Source organism: Mercenaria mercenaria, chromosome 3 (genome assembly GCF_021730395.1).
Source record: "Mercenaria mercenaria strain notata chromosome 3, MADL_Memer_1, whole genome shotgun sequence".
NCBI classification, from domain to species: domain Eukaryota; kingdom Metazoa; phylum Mollusca; class Bivalvia; order Venerida; family Veneridae; genus Mercenaria; species Mercenaria mercenaria.
The window spans coordinates 3,843,266-3,862,044 of record NC_069363.1 but is presented as its reverse complement, the minus strand read 5'-3'; the positions used below and the strand labels follow the sequence as shown (position 1 = coordinate 3,862,044).

At 35.4% G+C, this 18,779-nt stretch overlaps 1 protein-coding gene and 1 long non-coding RNA gene across 5 annotated transcripts in view; both read left to right on the top strand.

Annotated features, from left to right (window-relative positions):
- LOC128555467 (uncharacterized) overlaps positions 1–18,779 on the top strand; it is a 238,562-nt gene that overhangs the window by 124,916 nt on the left and 94,867 nt on the right. The window lies entirely within an intron of this gene.
- LOC123525560 (histone-arginine methyltransferase CARMER-like) lies at positions 7–17,885 on the top strand. Of its 4 annotated transcripts, none has more exons than XM_045304694.2 (13): positions 7–164; positions 2,290–2,415; positions 3,990–4,090; positions 5,233–5,337; positions 6,283–6,393; positions 6,731–6,911; positions 7,602–7,774; positions 9,118–9,293; positions 9,724–9,861; positions 11,759–11,931; positions 12,568–12,651; positions 15,440–15,564; positions 16,270–17,885. In XM_045304694.2, the coding sequence occupies exons 1-13, from the start codon at positions 32–34 to the stop codon at positions 16,378–16,380; spliced, it is 1,737 nt and encodes a 578-aa protein (XP_045160629.2). In that variant the 5' UTR covers positions 7–31; the 3' UTR covers positions 16,381–17,885. The 4 variants fall into 4 exon arrangements, with proteins under 4 accessions (XP_045160629.2, XP_045160628.2, XP_045160630.2 ...); XM_045304693.2 differs by having other exon boundaries at positions 12,568–12,687; XM_045304695.2 differs by lacking the exon at positions 15,440–15,564.

Genomic DNA, 18,779 nt, shown 5'->3' with positions numbered 1-18,779 from the left:
CCAGCCTCACTTTCAAATTGCAAATTAGAAAATGGCGACGAAATTTGACAACGTGATTGTTGCCGATCTGGACGAAAATGGCCAATACAACAAACAGAATGAGTTCAGTGCACATATCGACATGTCAAGACAGGGAGACAGTGTTGTTCTTTGTATTTACAAAGGTTTATACTGCTTTTTTCACAGACGTTTTCTACTATTTGTTTTTATTTACAACGGAACAAAGCCCGCGATTGAACATGGGTTTTAATTTTGTAGGGTACAAATGCCTTGATTTACCGCACACAATGCAGTGTACAAAAAATTCAGAAGTCAAGTCTTAATTATCTTTTACCATCCACGGTGAACAGAATTGTTTTACGGCGACAGTTTATCTGGTATCGTCTTGGAAAGAAGGCGCAATAAGTTTTCGCGAGCGTATGATTCATCAAGTAAGCCAGAACATGCCAGTTTTATAGAGCGGCCTACATTGAGTATTATATAAAGTAAAGCTATGACTAGCTCATTGGAATGTTACAACTGCCAAGACTGGCACAGGAGAGAAATTCGGCTCCATGCCCCTGTCCATAAAGTATACGTTTTCCCCTATTTCTGAAAAAAAATCCTTTTTTTTTTTTTTTTACATATCCCAACCAACAAAACCCTTTCTAGATGTACATGATAATGTAAACTGTACCATTCATTTAATTTTCAAACACTAAAACATGAGACAGTGTGCTTTTAAATAGTTTTCTTGTTTAGTGTAACTTACTTCGAAAAATATTGTCGTTGGATTTTTCCCCAGTTTTAGTGGTTATGGCACAATTTTCCCCTCCTTAGGTGCCCACCACCATTCCCCCAAAACTTAAAAAACATAGCTAATCTGTAGCTGACACTAACCACTTCACTAAGGGGATAACGCAACAGAAAACTGTTGGAATTGCCTTTAAACCTCTTATCAATACACTTCTCCCGTAAATGTTCAGCTCCCCAGAATGACACTCCATGCTCACCACTTGTGTTAGTCAAACACTTCTGACATTACTAAACCTGGAACAGAAAATACCTAGGTCCCTCTCGGGATCAAAGCAAGAACCATATCATTTGTAGGCAGCATTAACCACTTTCCTAAAGAGTTGACGCAACAGAGTGTCCACCTACTGATCATGAGGTCTGGGGTTTGATTACTGGTATTCCTTGGTATTTTATCCCCCTGGGTTACTTAAATACTGTCATGAGTGGGATTTCAAAGTTGTTGGGCCAGTGGGTGCTGATCAGACAAACCTACCCATATTTTACAGAACTTTTCGACAACAAAAAAAAATCAAGGAAGAAAAAAACGTTCTCGATAATACGCGTCATATAAAATGCTGACCATTGTTTCAAAATGCCCTCATAGACTTTTTCCAGTTACTTTTTATATGTCCGTCTCTGAAAGAGAGGGGCGTATTATGTGAACATCCGTGTCGACGGGCGGACAGTTGACGCCCAAAGCATGTCCGCGCTTTAAGTCGAACAGTTTTCATCCAATCTTCACGAAACTTACTTACAATGTTTTTGGCATAATATCTCGGCCAAGTTCGATAACCAGTCAAATCGTCCCAGGCACTCTTGGATTATGGCCCTTGAATTACTCAAAAAACAGCAAATTTAGCTTTGTCCGCTCTCTTTTAAGTCAGCAGTTTTCATCTGATCCTCACCAAACTTGCGGACAATGTTTTTTGGCATAATATCTCGGCTAAGTTCGATAAGCAGCAAAATTGCCTTAGGTACTCTTGGATTATGGCCCTTGAATCTAACTTGATTGTTAAATCTTTTTGAAAGCTTCGTTTATAGACATATATTTGGTACTTTAAAAGATACTGACTTGAAATTAAAACCGTTTCTTCATAATAATCATCTGCATGTGTAGTTACAATCCCCATAACTCTAATTGTATTTTTGACAGAATTATGCCCCTTTCATACTTAAAATTTTTTGGCAATCTTCGCTTTCTGGATATAACTTTAGTAAAAATATAAGATAATGACTTAAAACTTAAAATGTAACTTTATCATCATTATTTTCATGTGTGGTAACAATCCACATTCGTTTTGTGGACATAACTTTGGTACTACCGGTATATAAGATAATGACTTGAAACTCGAAATATATCTTTACCATCATCATCTTGGTGTATCTTCCTTTTAAAGTAGAGGTCGCTTAATGAGACATAAATTCATTTCACTGTCAAATTGCCGAATAGTGGAGCTTGCTGTCTTATTATACAGCTCTTGTTACATATCAAACTAATCATGTTTTTTTTTTCAGGGGAAGAGAAGGTGAAGTCTGTTTTGGTTACTAAAGAAGCCGAGTACTGTCGGTTAGGGAAACAAGCTTTAGTCATCACATCAGAGGACCAAGAAAGCACACTCTTCAAATTTGACAGCATACACAGTAAGAGTATTGTGATTTTTACGTGTGAATCTTTGTTGATTCGTAAGATGTATACGTTGGTTTCTTACATCCTAATACCATTGTATAAAGCGGAATAAAACACCTATAACAAGGAAATAGAAACAACCAGGAAGTGGTGGTCTATCATGATTGCATGCTTCTTTTGTGGTTAGAATGCAAGCATTAATGTAGTTATTCATTATAAAACTCCTAAGCATGTATGCAGTATTTTTTTTTTGCTATTTGTACTATTACACATCAAAAATACATTATAGTTATTATACCATTAAAATTGTTAATAGTTTTGTTGCATTGTAGTACACTAGCTTAAGTTAAGTAGATATATTATATAAAATAATTCAGGACCTTTGTCTGTTTCATGGTGCCTGTGCCCTTGGGATCGGGGAATTTTTAGCACCGTTTTTATGTTGAGGGAGAAATTTTGGGAATATTTTTTTTTCCATCTGACATCGTAAGACCATGAATACAATGCATAAAATGAAACACGGCTTCTAAATACACAGTAAGAAAGTAAGGAAATAGCACAAACGTCTAAATTTTCACAGTTTTATTATCAAGAGGTCCCTATTAAAGATAAGCAGCAAATGTCAATGTAATACTGATTACTGTGTGTATTCATTAGTACCACCACATACAGACAGACAGATACATATTATGTGCTAATATATAAAAAAAAAATGAATTATTGGAAAAACTTTTTGCAGGAAGAAATAGTGTTTATATAAAGCACTAAAAATTGTAAGCTGAGGAAAATGTTAAATTATGTAATTCATAATTTTATGGACTTCTTTATAAACAATTGTCCAAAAAGAATAGAAACTCAGTGTGTTTTTTTGTTTTTTTTACCAGGAGAGGAAGGGGCCCAGGCCTGTGATTTGGGGAAAAAGTAGCTTGGTAAATAAAAAAAACCTGATGTAAAGCCAATTTGGGGGGGAAACTAAATGATTTTAAAGAAATTTTCTGAGATTTAGAAGGAAAAAACCCTGAAAGTTTTAGATAATGCTGCTATTTTATTACAGTGAACAAGTCTCACTGTTAAGACTTAAGCAGGGTTTTCCTCATAATTGTGTTACAATTATCCACAGGAACTATACTAAATCCAGCATCTTTGTTCATGCACATATTTAAATACAGGAAAGAAACACTTTGGTCTGCTGATCAGTAGTCTAGTAAATAAATCAGTCTGGTTTTGGAAATATTGCTTAGAGATTTTGATAGTACACTACAAACTACAAAGCCCTCCCGCTTAGCTCAGTAGGTAGAGCGTCGGTCTACGGATTGCGGGGTCGTGAGTTCGATCCTCGGGCGGGGCGTATGTTCTCCGTGACTATTTGATAAACGACATTGTGCCTGAAATCATTAGTCCTCCACCTCTGATTCATGTGGGGAAGTTGGCAGTTACTTGCGGAGAACAGGTTTGTACTGGTACAGAATCCAGGAACACTGGTTAGGTTAACTGCCCGCCGTTACATGACTGAAATACTGTTGAAAAACGGCGTTAAACCCAAAACAAACAAACAAAACAAACTACAAAAGTGCCATTTTGATTTCAGATGTGAAGTCATTTCAGTTCAAATTAAAGGAGTTACAGGAAGGATTGTCCTCAATATTCACAGACAGAACAGATGAGGCGTCAGCAGTGCAATATTTTCAGGTACAGGGGTCAAGTTTAACAATAGTTTGTACTAGCTGAAATTAACTAGTGCCCTTTTTGTTCACTAGCTAAAATTAAAAGCTACCAGCTAAAGTTAATAATATTTAAATACTTTATTAATATTTACTGGCCAAAACTTACTGATTGATCTCTATAAGTAGCCAGTTACAAACAAAAATATTTTCTGTTAGCTTAAAATAGCTAGTGCCATTTTTGTCCACTTACAAGCTTAAAGGGACTGGTCTCCAGATTGACAACAAAATATTTTTTTTACAATACTAAAGCTCTGAAGACGTTTGCTTGGTATATTGTTGACTAGGTGAAATTAGCTAGTACATTTCAAACCCACTAGCTGTCTTAAATTTCCACTAGCATTTAGCTTGTATGCTTGTCTAAATTTGAACCCTGAGGTAAGTAAGCCTGTCCATTTCAGTAATTACAGTTGTTAACTTCCCTAGAACAGTAAACTCTACAAATGTACATTCTCCTTGACTTTCAACCTCCAGAAAGTCTGCAAAACTTAGTGTAATAGTTGATAATGTTCCTGCAGTAAAATTATCTGTGGTCATACTCTGCTATTAAAGATATACAAGATTCAAATTTCATATATTTGAAAATATGAACAGTTACAGCATAAACTATTATATGAATATAGAATTAATATGTTTATATGTATTAACAGTACTATGCATTAGGTTTAAAACAATACACACTTCGTACATGTACTTACGCTATAAAAACTGGAAGATTTTTAACAAACAAATGACGTTTTAATTTTGAATGAGGATCTATATGTACATTATATTGAGTACACAACTTATTTATATTTAGTAAAGTTAATTATATTTGATGAGGATTTTCAACATCTGAAGTAAATATCTAAAAAATATTTTAGTGGAAGATGGACATCATATATCTTTAAAGCTGGAAAGCTGCATTGTAAATTTTTTTTAGTTAGTGGTAAAACCAAGTAACACAGAGGTTGTGGATTAGAGCCCCACTGTGGTCACAACCATCCCTTCTCATGATTGCTGGGAAGCTTTCACAATATTTGAGTTAAAACAAATTAGTATAATAAACTAAAACCAGGCAGTACAAAAAGATTATATATCTCATAGTGAATGTGAAACTTTTTGTTTCAGTTTTATGGCTACCTCTCACAACAACAGAATATGATGCAGGACTATATCAGAACCTCCACATACCAGAGAGCCATGTTGTCAAATATAAATGACTTTCTGGACAAGGTATTATAAATTGTTCTAATTGATAAAAATATTTGGCTACATTAGTCCCAGTGTATTTTTTCCTTGTCACTTGTTTTTTTTTATGCCCTCCGGAGTTGGAAGACCTTGGAGGCATATAGTGTTTAAACTGTCTGCCTATCCATAACATTTTCTTGTGTACTCAGCTGCTACTACAGTTTCCACCTAATTGCAATGAAACTTAGTATAATTCGTACACACAAAGTAGACATGAGCATATTGTCTGAACTTTGTCATGTTGTATTGTCTGGACTTCTAGCACTTTTATCAACTTTGAAATATTACAACCACATCCGAACATTGCATATTCAAGTCCTCAACATGGACATGCATATAGTTATAGGAATTCCTTGTCTGATTATTTCTAGATTAAGTCCCTGTTGTGGACTTAATTTTATTATTCTATCAAGCATTTTAAGGGGGCATGTCATGCAATGTTAACATATTCTGGTTGTGACTGAGTTTAAATAACCTTTTGGAACCTGCGGCCTCGTTAATTCTGTAGGTAGTGAGCAAGACTTACAAAAGAGTTACGTGTTTGATCCTATGGAAAGTTTTCAGTGACGATGTGTCGTGAGACAACTATGTCATGTTATAGTCAGTTTTCTTCTCTTTAATTCTCAGATTTGTTTTTAGAAGCTATTTTGAAAAACAGGTAAGTGCTCGTACATGATTAAAGTACATGTTAACTTGTTGCTGCTACAAAATTGAAATACTGTTGAAAAATTGGGTAAGACTTCATCTGTTGGGCAACCTGTTCTGGTAGCATTGTTCCTATCCCAGAGAGAAATGCCACCCTAACCTAAAAAAAACTCTTTCAACATTTTTAATGTTTTTACGTGTAATGTCATTGTCTTTAAGATATAACTGAACACCTTTGTGGTTTGTCTTATTTGTGCTTGTAAGATTTCTATACATTTATCATAGGTGGTGCTAGATGTTGGAGCAGGTTCTGGTATTTTGTCATTCTTTGCCTTACAAGCTGGAGCACGGAAAGTTTACGCAATAGAAGCCAGTAACATGGCAGAATATTGTGAGGTTAGTACTTTGTAATAATGGTTTTCTAAATATTTTGTGATAATACACTAGGAAGTATATAATTGATTTTTGTATTTTAAAGGCACAGAAAATTTACTAGAGGATTTGTAAATGTTCAGATTGATGAATGATGCATCATTTTGCTTAATCTGTTCTGTATTCCGACAATTATTGTAAAATAAATTATTTTAAACATAGATAACCGAAGTAACATAAGACAGTTTGAAGAAATAGGTTACAACTAATGTGATTACCAGGACATTAGTAAATTTATTCCATGGAAAAGCATGATTGATTATAAGTATAATACTACAAATGTAAGACGATGTTTTTGTAGCAACTTGTACGGCACAACAAACTTCAAGACAAGATTATTGTTATACCAGGCAAGGTGGAGGAAGTATCGTTACCAGAGAAAGTTGATACTATCATATCAGAACCTATGGGCTATATGCTTTTCAATGAACGTATGCTTGAAAGCTTTTTACATGCAAAAAAGTGGTTAAAGCCAAAAACAGGTAATTGTACTGAAATATATTTAAATTTTGTCTGCATTTCTTGTGCGAAAAGATGCTCTTCCCTTTTGTGAAAATTTCCTTTACTAGTAAAACCCATCAACCAAGCAAATTAATAGCAGACTCTGATTGAGCCAATTAATGTGAGGTAATGAAATGAGCACCACTTCTCATGCCCCCTAGCACTGGCTTGAGCAGAATTCTAGTATAGTATGATTGAACAGACTGTGTGATCCCAGAAGACAAGAAAATGTAATTACTCTGTCATCATGTGAGGAAGTTGTTGAGCTGGCTTTGAAAGGGCAGTGGTTCTTTCCAGGTGACTGTTGTTACCTGATAAAATGCTTGTAGTGTGTCTTGCTACACCCTTTAAAGTTGAAAAAATCCCAATATGACTTGAACTGTGGTGTTGTGACCTAAACTCCAATAGAATGAAAGAACAGTTCCAAAGGATTCCTGAAAGTTTTTCTGTATTCAGGTGAATACCATTAAGGACAGTGTATGTTTTGAGCTGACCTAGATATACTTGCATATGTTCATGAATATGTAGAATACTATATTATAGTGTTCACTTTTAGTACGTTGAATTTCTATGGAGAGAATTCATGTAATTTGTAAGAAAATGGTTTGAGTATATTGTGTAACTATGCACAAAATATAAAGATATATGTCATAACTTACATATGGTTGTAGGTAAAATGTATCCAACACAAGGAGATCTGCACGTTGCTCCGTTCACAGATGAAGCTTTATATATGGAACAATTTTCTAAAGCCAATTTTTGGTACCAGGAATCATTCCATGGCATAAATCTCACCAGTTTACGTGATGCTGCTGTAAAAGAATACTTCAAACAACCCATAGTGGTAAGTTAGATATTAACTTAAGTCCCATATGTGGAGGATCTTTTCTTGTATTCTAGGCCAAAAAGCTGTAGGGTTTAATAAATGTTCTCTAAAAATTATTCATGAATGTTTGTCAGAAGTTTCTAATTTGTTTTAATTTGCTGAACTTAAGACAGAGTGTAAGGCTTTGGGGGGGGGGGCCTCCTTGGCCTCCATTACCAATGCTGCCTTTGAATCACTTGCCCTTCACCACTGGGTTTGAGCCACTCAGTTAGGTTTCGTAATGTCAGTGGTAAATCTGCGGCTGAAAATAAGTCTGGATTTGCACCAGAAATCTTCCATTACTAGTCCGCTGTAAAGTCACCATATAAGGTCATTTATCAGAGTGAATAAAAAAGCGTAGCTTAATACAGCTAGGTCGAAGTTAACTTCCATATGAAGACAGCCCGGACGAGTACGAACGCTACCAGTACGCGGTCACTTACATGTTCTGCAAGGTCTACGCGTTTTACACTATCTTGAATGACAGTAATAACGTCAATAACATTAGCTATGTATATATACATTTTTCCGGTAATGTACATGTATACTATAATAACACATCCGGGTTACTGGATAAAACTATTAAGCAGACGAAAAAATTATATCTCCAACGAAAACAAACTTGTTTGCCAATACATTGAGGAAAATATATTATAAATACCTACATCAATCAACAATTTTTTGAACTTGTTTCCTGTTTAATTCTGGAAATAAATCGCCAAAGACTTACTTAGAAAAGGAATTGTTTAATTTGACTCTCCTTTTTGGGGTTTTATCGGCTGTCTGCGTACTGGTAAAAATGTGCAAATAATTTTGGCCAGGACGGTAGCGCATGCGAAGCAAGGCAGTGCATGCGCAGTACGTTGTTTACATGTGCAACTTCCCACAAAATTTTCAAGAAGGGCCCATATGAACTGTCAACAAGACCAGATTATCTCAACTGCGACAGATTTTTCATAAGTTAGTAAAATAGGGTGAAATATGTCCGTGTGTATTGGTCCAGTCTGTCTATGATGCCTTGTAGGCACATATGTAGTACGTACTTGATATTCTACTGTAAAATCATTTAATTTCGTGGCCATGAAATTTTGTGGTTTTTGTCAAAACGTCAATTTTGTGGGGATATGAATGCGTGGACTCCAACTTTTGAACATAAAATGAACGAGAATTTTACTTGTTCATTGGGAATAAATTTCGTGGATTGACTCAACCACAAAATCCACGAAAATTAGTCCCCCACGAATATTAATGATTTCACAGTATTTCATTTTCAGATGAGGTTTCCAATTTTGATGTCACAATTTTCTACTGTTTCATTTCAGGACACTTTTGATATACGAATGTGTTTAGCAAAGTCATTAAAACACACAGTAGACTTTTTAACGGCAGATGAAACTGATTTACATGTGATAGAAATTCCATTGAATTTTACCATACACCAAACAGGCCTGGTACATGGGTTGGCATTCTGGTTTGATGTTGCATTCCTTGGAACAGTGTAAGTACCATGGATTAGGTTCCACATCTTTCTTTTGGATGTGACCTTTAGCAATTGAACACTTCATTATTAAGAGATATTCTAACATGTCATTGATTATATGGTGTTATTGATGTGTGTTATTGATTGAAAGTTGAGTTTCTCAGTCTTACCATATTCATAAACATGCTTTAGTATAGAAGTTTCTCTAATTGTTCCTTTTGAATGAGGCAGTGGAAGTAATCACTTGATAAGACTTCACTTGCAAAAATTCTATGTTTTTTATATGAAGAAGGAAAAAGACATTACAAAGTGATTATGATACTTAAACAGGAGGAAATTACATTTGTAGATTTCTACATTGAACCTGCTTGTAACACAGAAACTTACCTTCCTTAAGTTTATTTTACACTTTATTTTAAATTTCAGTTTTAATTGTTTGTTTTTTCAGAACTCCAGTATGGTTATCAACGAGTCCCACAGAAACGTTAACACATTGGTACCAGGTTCGGTGCTTGGTGCAAACACCAGTCCTTGTTAAGCAGGGACAAAACCTCACAGGAAAATGTCTTCTCAGGTGTAATAAAAGGTAAAAAAACTGATGAAATATATAAAAAAAAAAAAGTGTTTCTACAGTTTTGGTACAATTTGATTAATCTTTCATCCTAATCTTTGTGATAAAATTTTGAAAGACCTTTCATTGTATCAAACATTATTGTATCCTTAGATAAAAGTATATAGGAGCTATATTGGAGGTGCATGTTTTGCCATCCATTAAGTCTGCTCTATATCTGAACTGCTGGGAAGATTTTCATAAAACTAGCATCAAATATCTCGTCAAGACAATGTGCAAAACTGGTAACTAAGTCACTAGTCTAGGGTAAAGGTTATACTTTTGAGGTCAAATCGCCAGGGGTAAAAGTTTTGCATGCAAATACCTATAGCTATCATTTAAAGGCAGATAGCTTTGAAACGTGTTATCTTTTTCCAGGTCAATTACCAACCTTGCTGGGTAAAGTCCTATAACTCTGACATGTATCTTGGCCAAATTATGTCCCCATTTGGACTTTGGGGTGGTGGGGGGAGGAATCCTGGTTAAAGTTTTGCTTGCAAGTTACTATCAAAAACTAATGCAAATATTGAATTGAAACTAAACACATTTCTTCAGGTTTATAAAACTAGGACATAGCATCAGGTCCCATAACTGACATGTATTTTGCAAAATTATGTCCCCTTTTAAACTTAAAAACTTCTGGTTAAAGTTTGCATACAAGTTACTTCTTGTTTAAGTTTTGCATGCAAGTTACTATCTCCAAAATTAATGCAGATACTGGATTAAAACTGTTGATATTTTAACATTTAGGGTAATTTTGCTGCTTTTGGGACAACAATTGAATAGTCTAGCATAGGGTGTCTTACAGACAGCTCTTTTTAATTGAATATACTAATACTAAATCCTTTGAGTTAAAATTAACACACTTTCATATACTTTTGTAAGAAACAGCCTTTTGACCATAGTCAACCAGAAAGGCAGGTATAATCGCATTGGCATGAAAGGATAACTGCTTTGTGGAAGGAGTCATCCACTTTCTGTGCTAAAATGATGCTATATCATCATATTTTAACTGTAATTATGTCTCCCACCACACAGTGGTGTGGGAGACATATTGATTTACTCCAGTCTGTGTGTGTGTGTCTGTCTGTGTGTCTGTCACAAAGCTTGTCCGCACTCTTTAAGTCGAACATTTCATATCTGATTTTCACCAAACTTGAACAAAATGTGTTTGACCATAAGACCTCGGCCAAGTTCGATAACTAGCCAAATAGATCCAGGCGTCTTGGAGTTATGGCCCTTGAATTACCAAAAATCGGTCTTTTTACTCTTGTCCGCACTCTAATTCGAATATTTGTCATCCAATCTTCACCAAACTTAAACAAAATGTGTTTGACCATGAGACCTCGGCCAAGTTCGATAACTAGCCAAATCGGTCCAGGCATTTTGGAGTTACGGCCCTTGAATTATCGAAAAATCGGCCTTTTTACTCTTGTCCGCACTCTGAGTCGAACATTTCTCATCCGATCTTCACCAAACTTGAACAAAATGTGTTTGACCATGAGACCTCAGCCAAGTTATAACTAGCCAAATCGGTCCAGGCATTTTGGAGTTACGGCCCTTGAATTACCGAAAAAAATCCGTCTGTTTACTCTTGTCCGCTCTCTAAGTCGAACATTTCTCATCCGATCTTCACCAAACGTGAACAAAATGTGTTTGGCCATAAGACCTTACCCAAGTTTGATAACTAGCCCAGGCACTTCTGATTTATGGCCCTTGAATTACTGATTGGATCCACTCATCCAGACCATCTAATTGGATCCACTCGTCTAAAACATCCAGAGAAACTAACATTTTTCATAGGGGCAGTTGTGGCAGACATGCGCTTTTCTCAAAGGCATCTCTAGTTAATTTTATCTCTCTTTAAACACAGGCAAAGCTACGATGTTGATATTGAGCTGAACATCCCGGGAACTACGAGTGTCTCCAAGAACAGCCTCGATCTCAAGAATCCATTCTTCCGCTACACGGGTCAGACACCAGCTGCTCAGCCTGGTACTCAAACACAGTCCCCCAGTGATGCTTACTGGAACACTTTAATGACAGGTATGGTGTAATGAGTTACTTTGATGAGGAAAAAGTTACCCTGAAGGATTCTCAGATAGTTAAAAATTTGGATATTACAATGAAAAGCCTGGCAGATGTTTGACTGGCAGTTTAACATAAGACGGTTTAAATGAAGCCACTTCGAAGTATTCTGTTACCTTTGGGGACAAGCCCCAGTTCTAGTAATAAAGGAGATATAATGGGCTGGTTATTTATCGAAGCAAAATCTGTAATTGTATTTAATGTTCTGCAGGATGAACTCGAAAACTCTCGTGGAAAAACATTATTACTAAGATAAGTGCAAGTTTTGAGAACATAATGCTTATTAATGGGTATAAATGATATAGAACTTCTGTATTATATTGAAATAAACGAACCAAACTACAGTAAAATACTGATCTCCTGAAACTATAAGGGGATAAGCAAAAAGTTTTCCATGATTTCAAGTGATCTAAATTCAGAAATTTACAAAGGCGGTCGGGAGTCATCTATGCTTGTGCTAGAGGTATTTTAATTGAAGTTAAATGAGAAACAGACCCTTAAGGTTATGAGTTATGTTTTCTTATCAGCAGTATTACAGTATGTAAGTTGCAATGGAGAAATTTAGAAATGTTTGGAAATGTGCTTGATTTACAGGTCAGACATACAATTCTATTGGTGCTCTAAATGGCAGCTTGATGAATGGGGTTATCGGCGACACGAACACGTTACAGTTACAAGGTCAGACCCAGTTACAGTCTAATTATTTACAAATGTGTAAGTACATACATATGTACTATTCACTGCTTGATATAGATGTGAAGTAATAAATCACCACCTCATTATTTAAAAGAAAGAAGACTAGAAATGGCACACTTGGATTTTTACACCCATTACGTTTGCTTTATTCACGGAATCATTCTTATATTTGAGCCGCGCCATTAGAAAACCAACATAGTGGCTTTGCGACCAGCATGGATCCAGACCAGCCTGCGCATCCCACAGGCTGGTCTGGATCCATGCTGGTCGCAAAGCCACTATGTTGGTTTTCTCATGGCGCTGCTCATTTTATATTCCCAGAGGCAGGCATATGGTAACACTCTTTGTAAGTTTGTCTGTCCATTTAAAACACTGTGTCTCGTGTACATTTAAACAATTCAAGAGAATCCAATGGAACTTTACAAAAATCTTAAACATGGTGAAGTATTTCTTCTGCAGGTCGAGTATTTACCTCTAATGTCAAAGTTATTTCTGTTTCTCTTTGTAGTGGAAGATGAATTTTCTATGAAGTAATTTATGAAATGGGCGTGTGTTGTGAAATTTTAAAGGCATGTGTCTGTAGTTATTAATATACATTGATACAACCTGAAAATACACATTACTATCACACTATGTATGTCGAGTTAAATGTAAAGGAATTTTTAAAAATTCATAACATTCATAGCTACTGAAAACAAAGTAGTTAATTGATAAAAGGTAATTTTTGCATATTTATTATACTGCACACTGTAAAGCACGATACATTTGCTATGACAGATGTTTTTATGGTTGATAGGGGCATCCAGTAACTTTTGACATTGAAACCAGAACATAATTTTTGTAGTAGTTAAAATATAACATCTGTAGGAAAAACTTTATGCTGAGATTTTTATATCTCGGCCATTAAAAAGGGGGGGACGGGTGCTTATTGTGCAATTAGATAACTTTGTTGTACGTTGTCAGATTTTTGAATAACTTGGTACAAATATTCACCACAATAAGACAAGATGCCAGTTGCAAATCCAGACTCCTAGCTCATAGGTCCATGTACCATTTAGATGTTTATTTGTGCAAAAACTCTTGCCTTTATTTTGTATTTTTGTACACAAACATAGATGACTTTTTACTTTTTAAAAACATTCACCATAATTATATGATGTTTCATGTGCAAGAGTAAAGGTCAAGATCACCAGTAGAGGTCAAAGATTTTATGTCATTTTCTTGTCTGGTCTGTAATTAATCCCCCGCCATGAGTGGTTATAGGAATGATCTCCGTCTGTCCCTAACATTTTGTGTCCGCTCTGTATCTCCTAAACCTCTTAAGGATTTTCATGAAACTTGGGTCAAATGATCACCTCATCAAGACGATGTGCAGAACACATGTCGGCTCAAGGTCAAGGTCACAATGCAAGGTCAAAGGTTTGAGCCTCCCATTTTGTGTCCGCTCTGTATCTCCTAAACCCCTTTAAGGATTTTCATGAAACTTTGGTCAAATGATCACTTCATCAAGATGATATGCAGAACTCATGTGTCAGCCATGTCGGCTCAAGTTCAAGGTCACAACTTAAGGTCAAAGGTTCGAGACTTCCATTTTGTGTCCGCTCTGTATCTCCTAAACTCCTAGAAGGATTTTCATGATACTAAAGTCAAATGATCACCTCATCAAGACGATGAGCAGAACTCATGAGTCAGCCATGTTGGCTCAAGGTCAAGGTCACAACTCAAGGTCAAAGGTTTGAGCCTTCCATTTTGTGTATCTCCTAAACACCTTGAAGGATTTTCATGAAACTTGAGTCAAATAATCACCTCATCAAGACGATTTGCAGCACTTGTGTCAGCCGTGTTGTCTCAAGGTCAAGGTCACAACTTGAGGCCAAAAGTTTGAGCTCTGTATCTCCTAAATCCCTTGAAGGATTTTCATGAAACTTGGGTCAAATGATCTCCTCATCAAGACGATGTGCAGAACTCATGAGTCAGCCATGTTGACTGAAGGTCAAGGTCACAACTCAAGGTAAAAAAAATTGAGCCTTCCATTTTGTGTCTGCTCTGTATTTCCTAAACCCCATGAAGTATTTTCAAATTAATTGATTTCCTCATACATGGACTATAAAATATACTTAACAAAGTCAATGCTTCCACCTAATACCATCAACCCTTACACTATCCATAACAGTGACGGGGGATATAGCTGTCTTTGAGACTGCCTTGTTTTTTTAGTCATGGAAGAATATTCAAATAACTTCCATTGTGGAAAGAAGATGTAATGAAAATATTTAATCTTCATAAAATGAAACAAATATGTACAGTAATATTTCTTTTCCAGTCCAAAACAACAGTTCACATGTTTTATTGTCAAGGTACCAATACTCACAGGACTTACATGTCTATATCCAAACATCACATAGCCATGTTCTGTGGACACATTTCTTGTCTTTCTTTAACAAATGTTTTTTCATCCAGAAAACTAAGCAGATATTTTGATCAATAAATTCCACTTAAAGATAGATTGTAAGATAATTGTTATGAAAGGGTACCTGAAATCTTAAATTATGCTAGCTTTAAAAACTGATATTTTCGATCTCTAAAAATTATGAAAACAATTATATTTACATTGAGAAAACAATTTATTTAAACCCTCAAAGTACATTATGTTATAGCAAAAATTTAAGATGCATTTGAACAAAACTTGTCTGTTAGCAAATATGTGAAGTGTTTTACAGCTGTGTGTTCTTTTCACAATTAGCTTATAACAATTTTACTGTTGTTTTAGCTGGTGCCCCTATCAATCCGGGTAGCATCCCAAGTGTTCTAAACCTGGCTGTGAACAGTTCTACGAATCGTACATCAATAGGTGGGGGAATCAGCCCTATAAACTTCTCAAATACACAGCCTCAGGTGTGTAATCAATGCATGTTTTCAGTTGTATCCTACCATTTTGCTTTTGTTTTTCTGTAGAACAGGACATTCATATAATTTAGTTATAGGTACATGTATTCGTAGAGTTTAATCAAAGGACTGCTGATTTGCTCTTAACCACAGTATTTTATAAGTGCAGCATAACATACATGTATGTTTCAATAACTAACTTCGTTTGAATTTTGTATAGAGTAAATTCTCTCTGCTGAAATTTTCTTGTCTAACAGTATTTTGTAAAAACAGTTCTTATAAACCACCAGAGAAATGCTTCCTTATGAATATGAATTTTGATAATGTTTACAGTTAAAAAAAACAACAGTAAATTTATTGTGCAAATACATGATTTAACTATTTTAGCCTTAAGCACATGGTTTCTGCCAATTAATACATATTTGACATTTTAATAATTACTGTTTATTCATGTTTCTGCAAGAATACCATGTTTACCATAAAAGTTAATGCCCCTATTTCCTGTTTTTAGATATTTCTTTTTTTATTTCCTCATGTAGCACATGATATAACCCTTTTTAACGCGTTTCCAATTTCTTTAAAACCATTTTTAATACTGTTTTGAATGTTCTAAACCTCTTAACCTTTAACACTAAAATGCATTTATGCGATAACCAGTCAAAAAAAATCCTGTACTATGTGCAACTTGTGTAAAAATGTGTTTATCTTTTTCAGAACGTTATTACGGGGACATACAACCAGTATCCAATCAGTAGTCAGTTCATGATTGGAGATTACGTGACACCAGGAAATCTTGTGCCATTAAGTGAACAGAACAAGAGCTGAATTGTTGCTCATAGTGCTCTTAGTGCTTTGATAATCTGTGTTGTGCTCATTAATCTGTAGTGTTTGAATAGAGGACGAAACAAATCCTTCTGGCTTAATTGGTGTTGTGAATATTTTCATCAATACAAAGGTCTAGAAACGTTCTTGAAGAATGTCCGCATTTTGGAAGTTGTTGAACTTATCTACTTCAAACTTTACACACTGAAAACTGACAGTGATTTTTAACACTAAAATGTGGTTTATGCCATAGGATGTTGTCCTATACATAAAGTTCTTTGTGCACTGTGTGCATGAAATATACCATACCTGTGTGGCATTGACATTTCTCACAAATGCTGCCATTGTAGCGGAAAGTCAGGAACACAACAATACTAGGCTTTAATATGCGCTAGTATATATATGGGATACCTTATCTTTGATTATCCATGAGAAATAATTGATTCTCGAAATGAAAAAAGTGGTGATAAACTTGTTGAATTGAGAATTAAAAGTTAAAATTAATACAAGAGTTTTAAAAAACAACGTATTTATGACTGTGAAATGGTGGAACTTTTCAAATGTGTAACAGTAGGTAATTTTGGCTGAAAATGTTTATCACAGCAGTAAAAATTTGGTAAAGCAAGTTCTCTAAACTGTAAAATCAGAAATGTTCACGATTGATTTTTGCTATTTCGCAAACTGTCGGTATTCATGAAAATAATTTCTTGAGAAAATTGTTGAAAATATCCTCTTGCTGGATTACGTGCGAGTCAATAGTCAAAACTATTGTCCAAAAGACAAAGGGCCAGTAGTTTTGACTGTTGACCGGAAAGCCACTCTGTGTTTTGCTACATGCCATCAGAAATTAATTTTCAGTTTTATTTTCAAATTTTTGGCTTTTAGCTTGGTAAACACATGTTAAATATATATTGTCAAATAGCACAAACTGTTGCACAGCAATTTATTTAAAAAGTCGTGTATTAATCTTAATATTTAACAAGTCATACCTTGCAGATAATCTATCACGAAAACCTATTGCATTTAAGATAGTAAACATTTAACCTTGCAAGGTTGACCAGTAACATATGACCATACAGTGACATCGGACACCAGTGTCCTATGGATGCACATCTAGTTTTGTATGACATGCTGGTTTAGTACTATAGGGTAAGCTTTACAGACTTAACTACCTAAAGAGGTGCTAGAAATATCAGTTATAAGAAAACATTACTGTTTATACAGAGTTTGCTTTATCAGAGTTTTACTGTATATATTTTATACTTTTGTTGTAAACTTTTCAGACATGTTCATTGTATGTTTTAATGACATCAGAGTAAGATAAAACTTGTGTTGATTAATTAATGAGGATAGTTTAAGAAGATTTATGTAAACATTTTTTTTCAGCATATATAGAAGAAATAACAGGTCAGAATGTCTCAATGATTTGTATATAAATCGGTATATCTACTTCTGCCTATATATGAATGTAATGTAATTGGAACAACTAAAGGAAATTTAACATTTGATACATGCGTTTGTTATGAGTGAAATATTTTGGTGCCCAAGGAACACTTTTTATGCCCCCGGCATCTACTGATGTGGGAGGCATATAGTGATTGTCCTGTCCACCCGTATGTTCGTTCGTTCGTCCGTCCGTACGAGGTTAACCAAATAGGACCGTTTCGTCTAGCATCAATACCCCTTACTAGAATGACTTGATACTAATGCAGATGTAACCTGTGACCATTCCTCATCTTCAGACATCACCTGACCTCAGTTTGTCCTTGATCTTGACCTCATTATGGACTTTATATGGGCCATCTCTTGGTTAACCAAATGGGACTGTTTCGTCTAGCATCAATACCACTTAAAGAATGAATTGATACTAATACAGATGTAACCTGTGACCATTCCTCATCTTCAAACATCACCTGACCTCAGTTTGACCTTGACCTTGACCTCGTTTCGTTTTTGTCTTAGGTTGCTTTGTATCGACAAGGATGCCAACGGGGGCATCAAGCGTTTATTGAACGCAGCTCCTTGTTCATGTTTGCATGTCAGTCCGACCATCAGAATTTGTGTTGTATCTCAAAAAGTATTTGACCAAGAGTCATGAAACTTCATAGGGCATTTGTTCAGCACCTGGGGTTTTGTTTAGCATCTTATTAGCTGGACTATCCAAAGAATGGATACAGCTATTGCACTCGCCCATCTGTCGGCGTCGCCTCGTGGTTCTGGGACGATCTGTGTATGAAAAGAATTGGAACCACTGCCTTTCCCTTGCATGATCGTAAGAGGCGACTAATAGGGTCTTAACACTTGGTTTTGCAGTAACTCTGTGATTCCAGCAGGTATGCAATTTTTTATTCCATACCTCGTGTTTTTATTTCGATGTAAATGAGATGTGGAACCAAAATTTG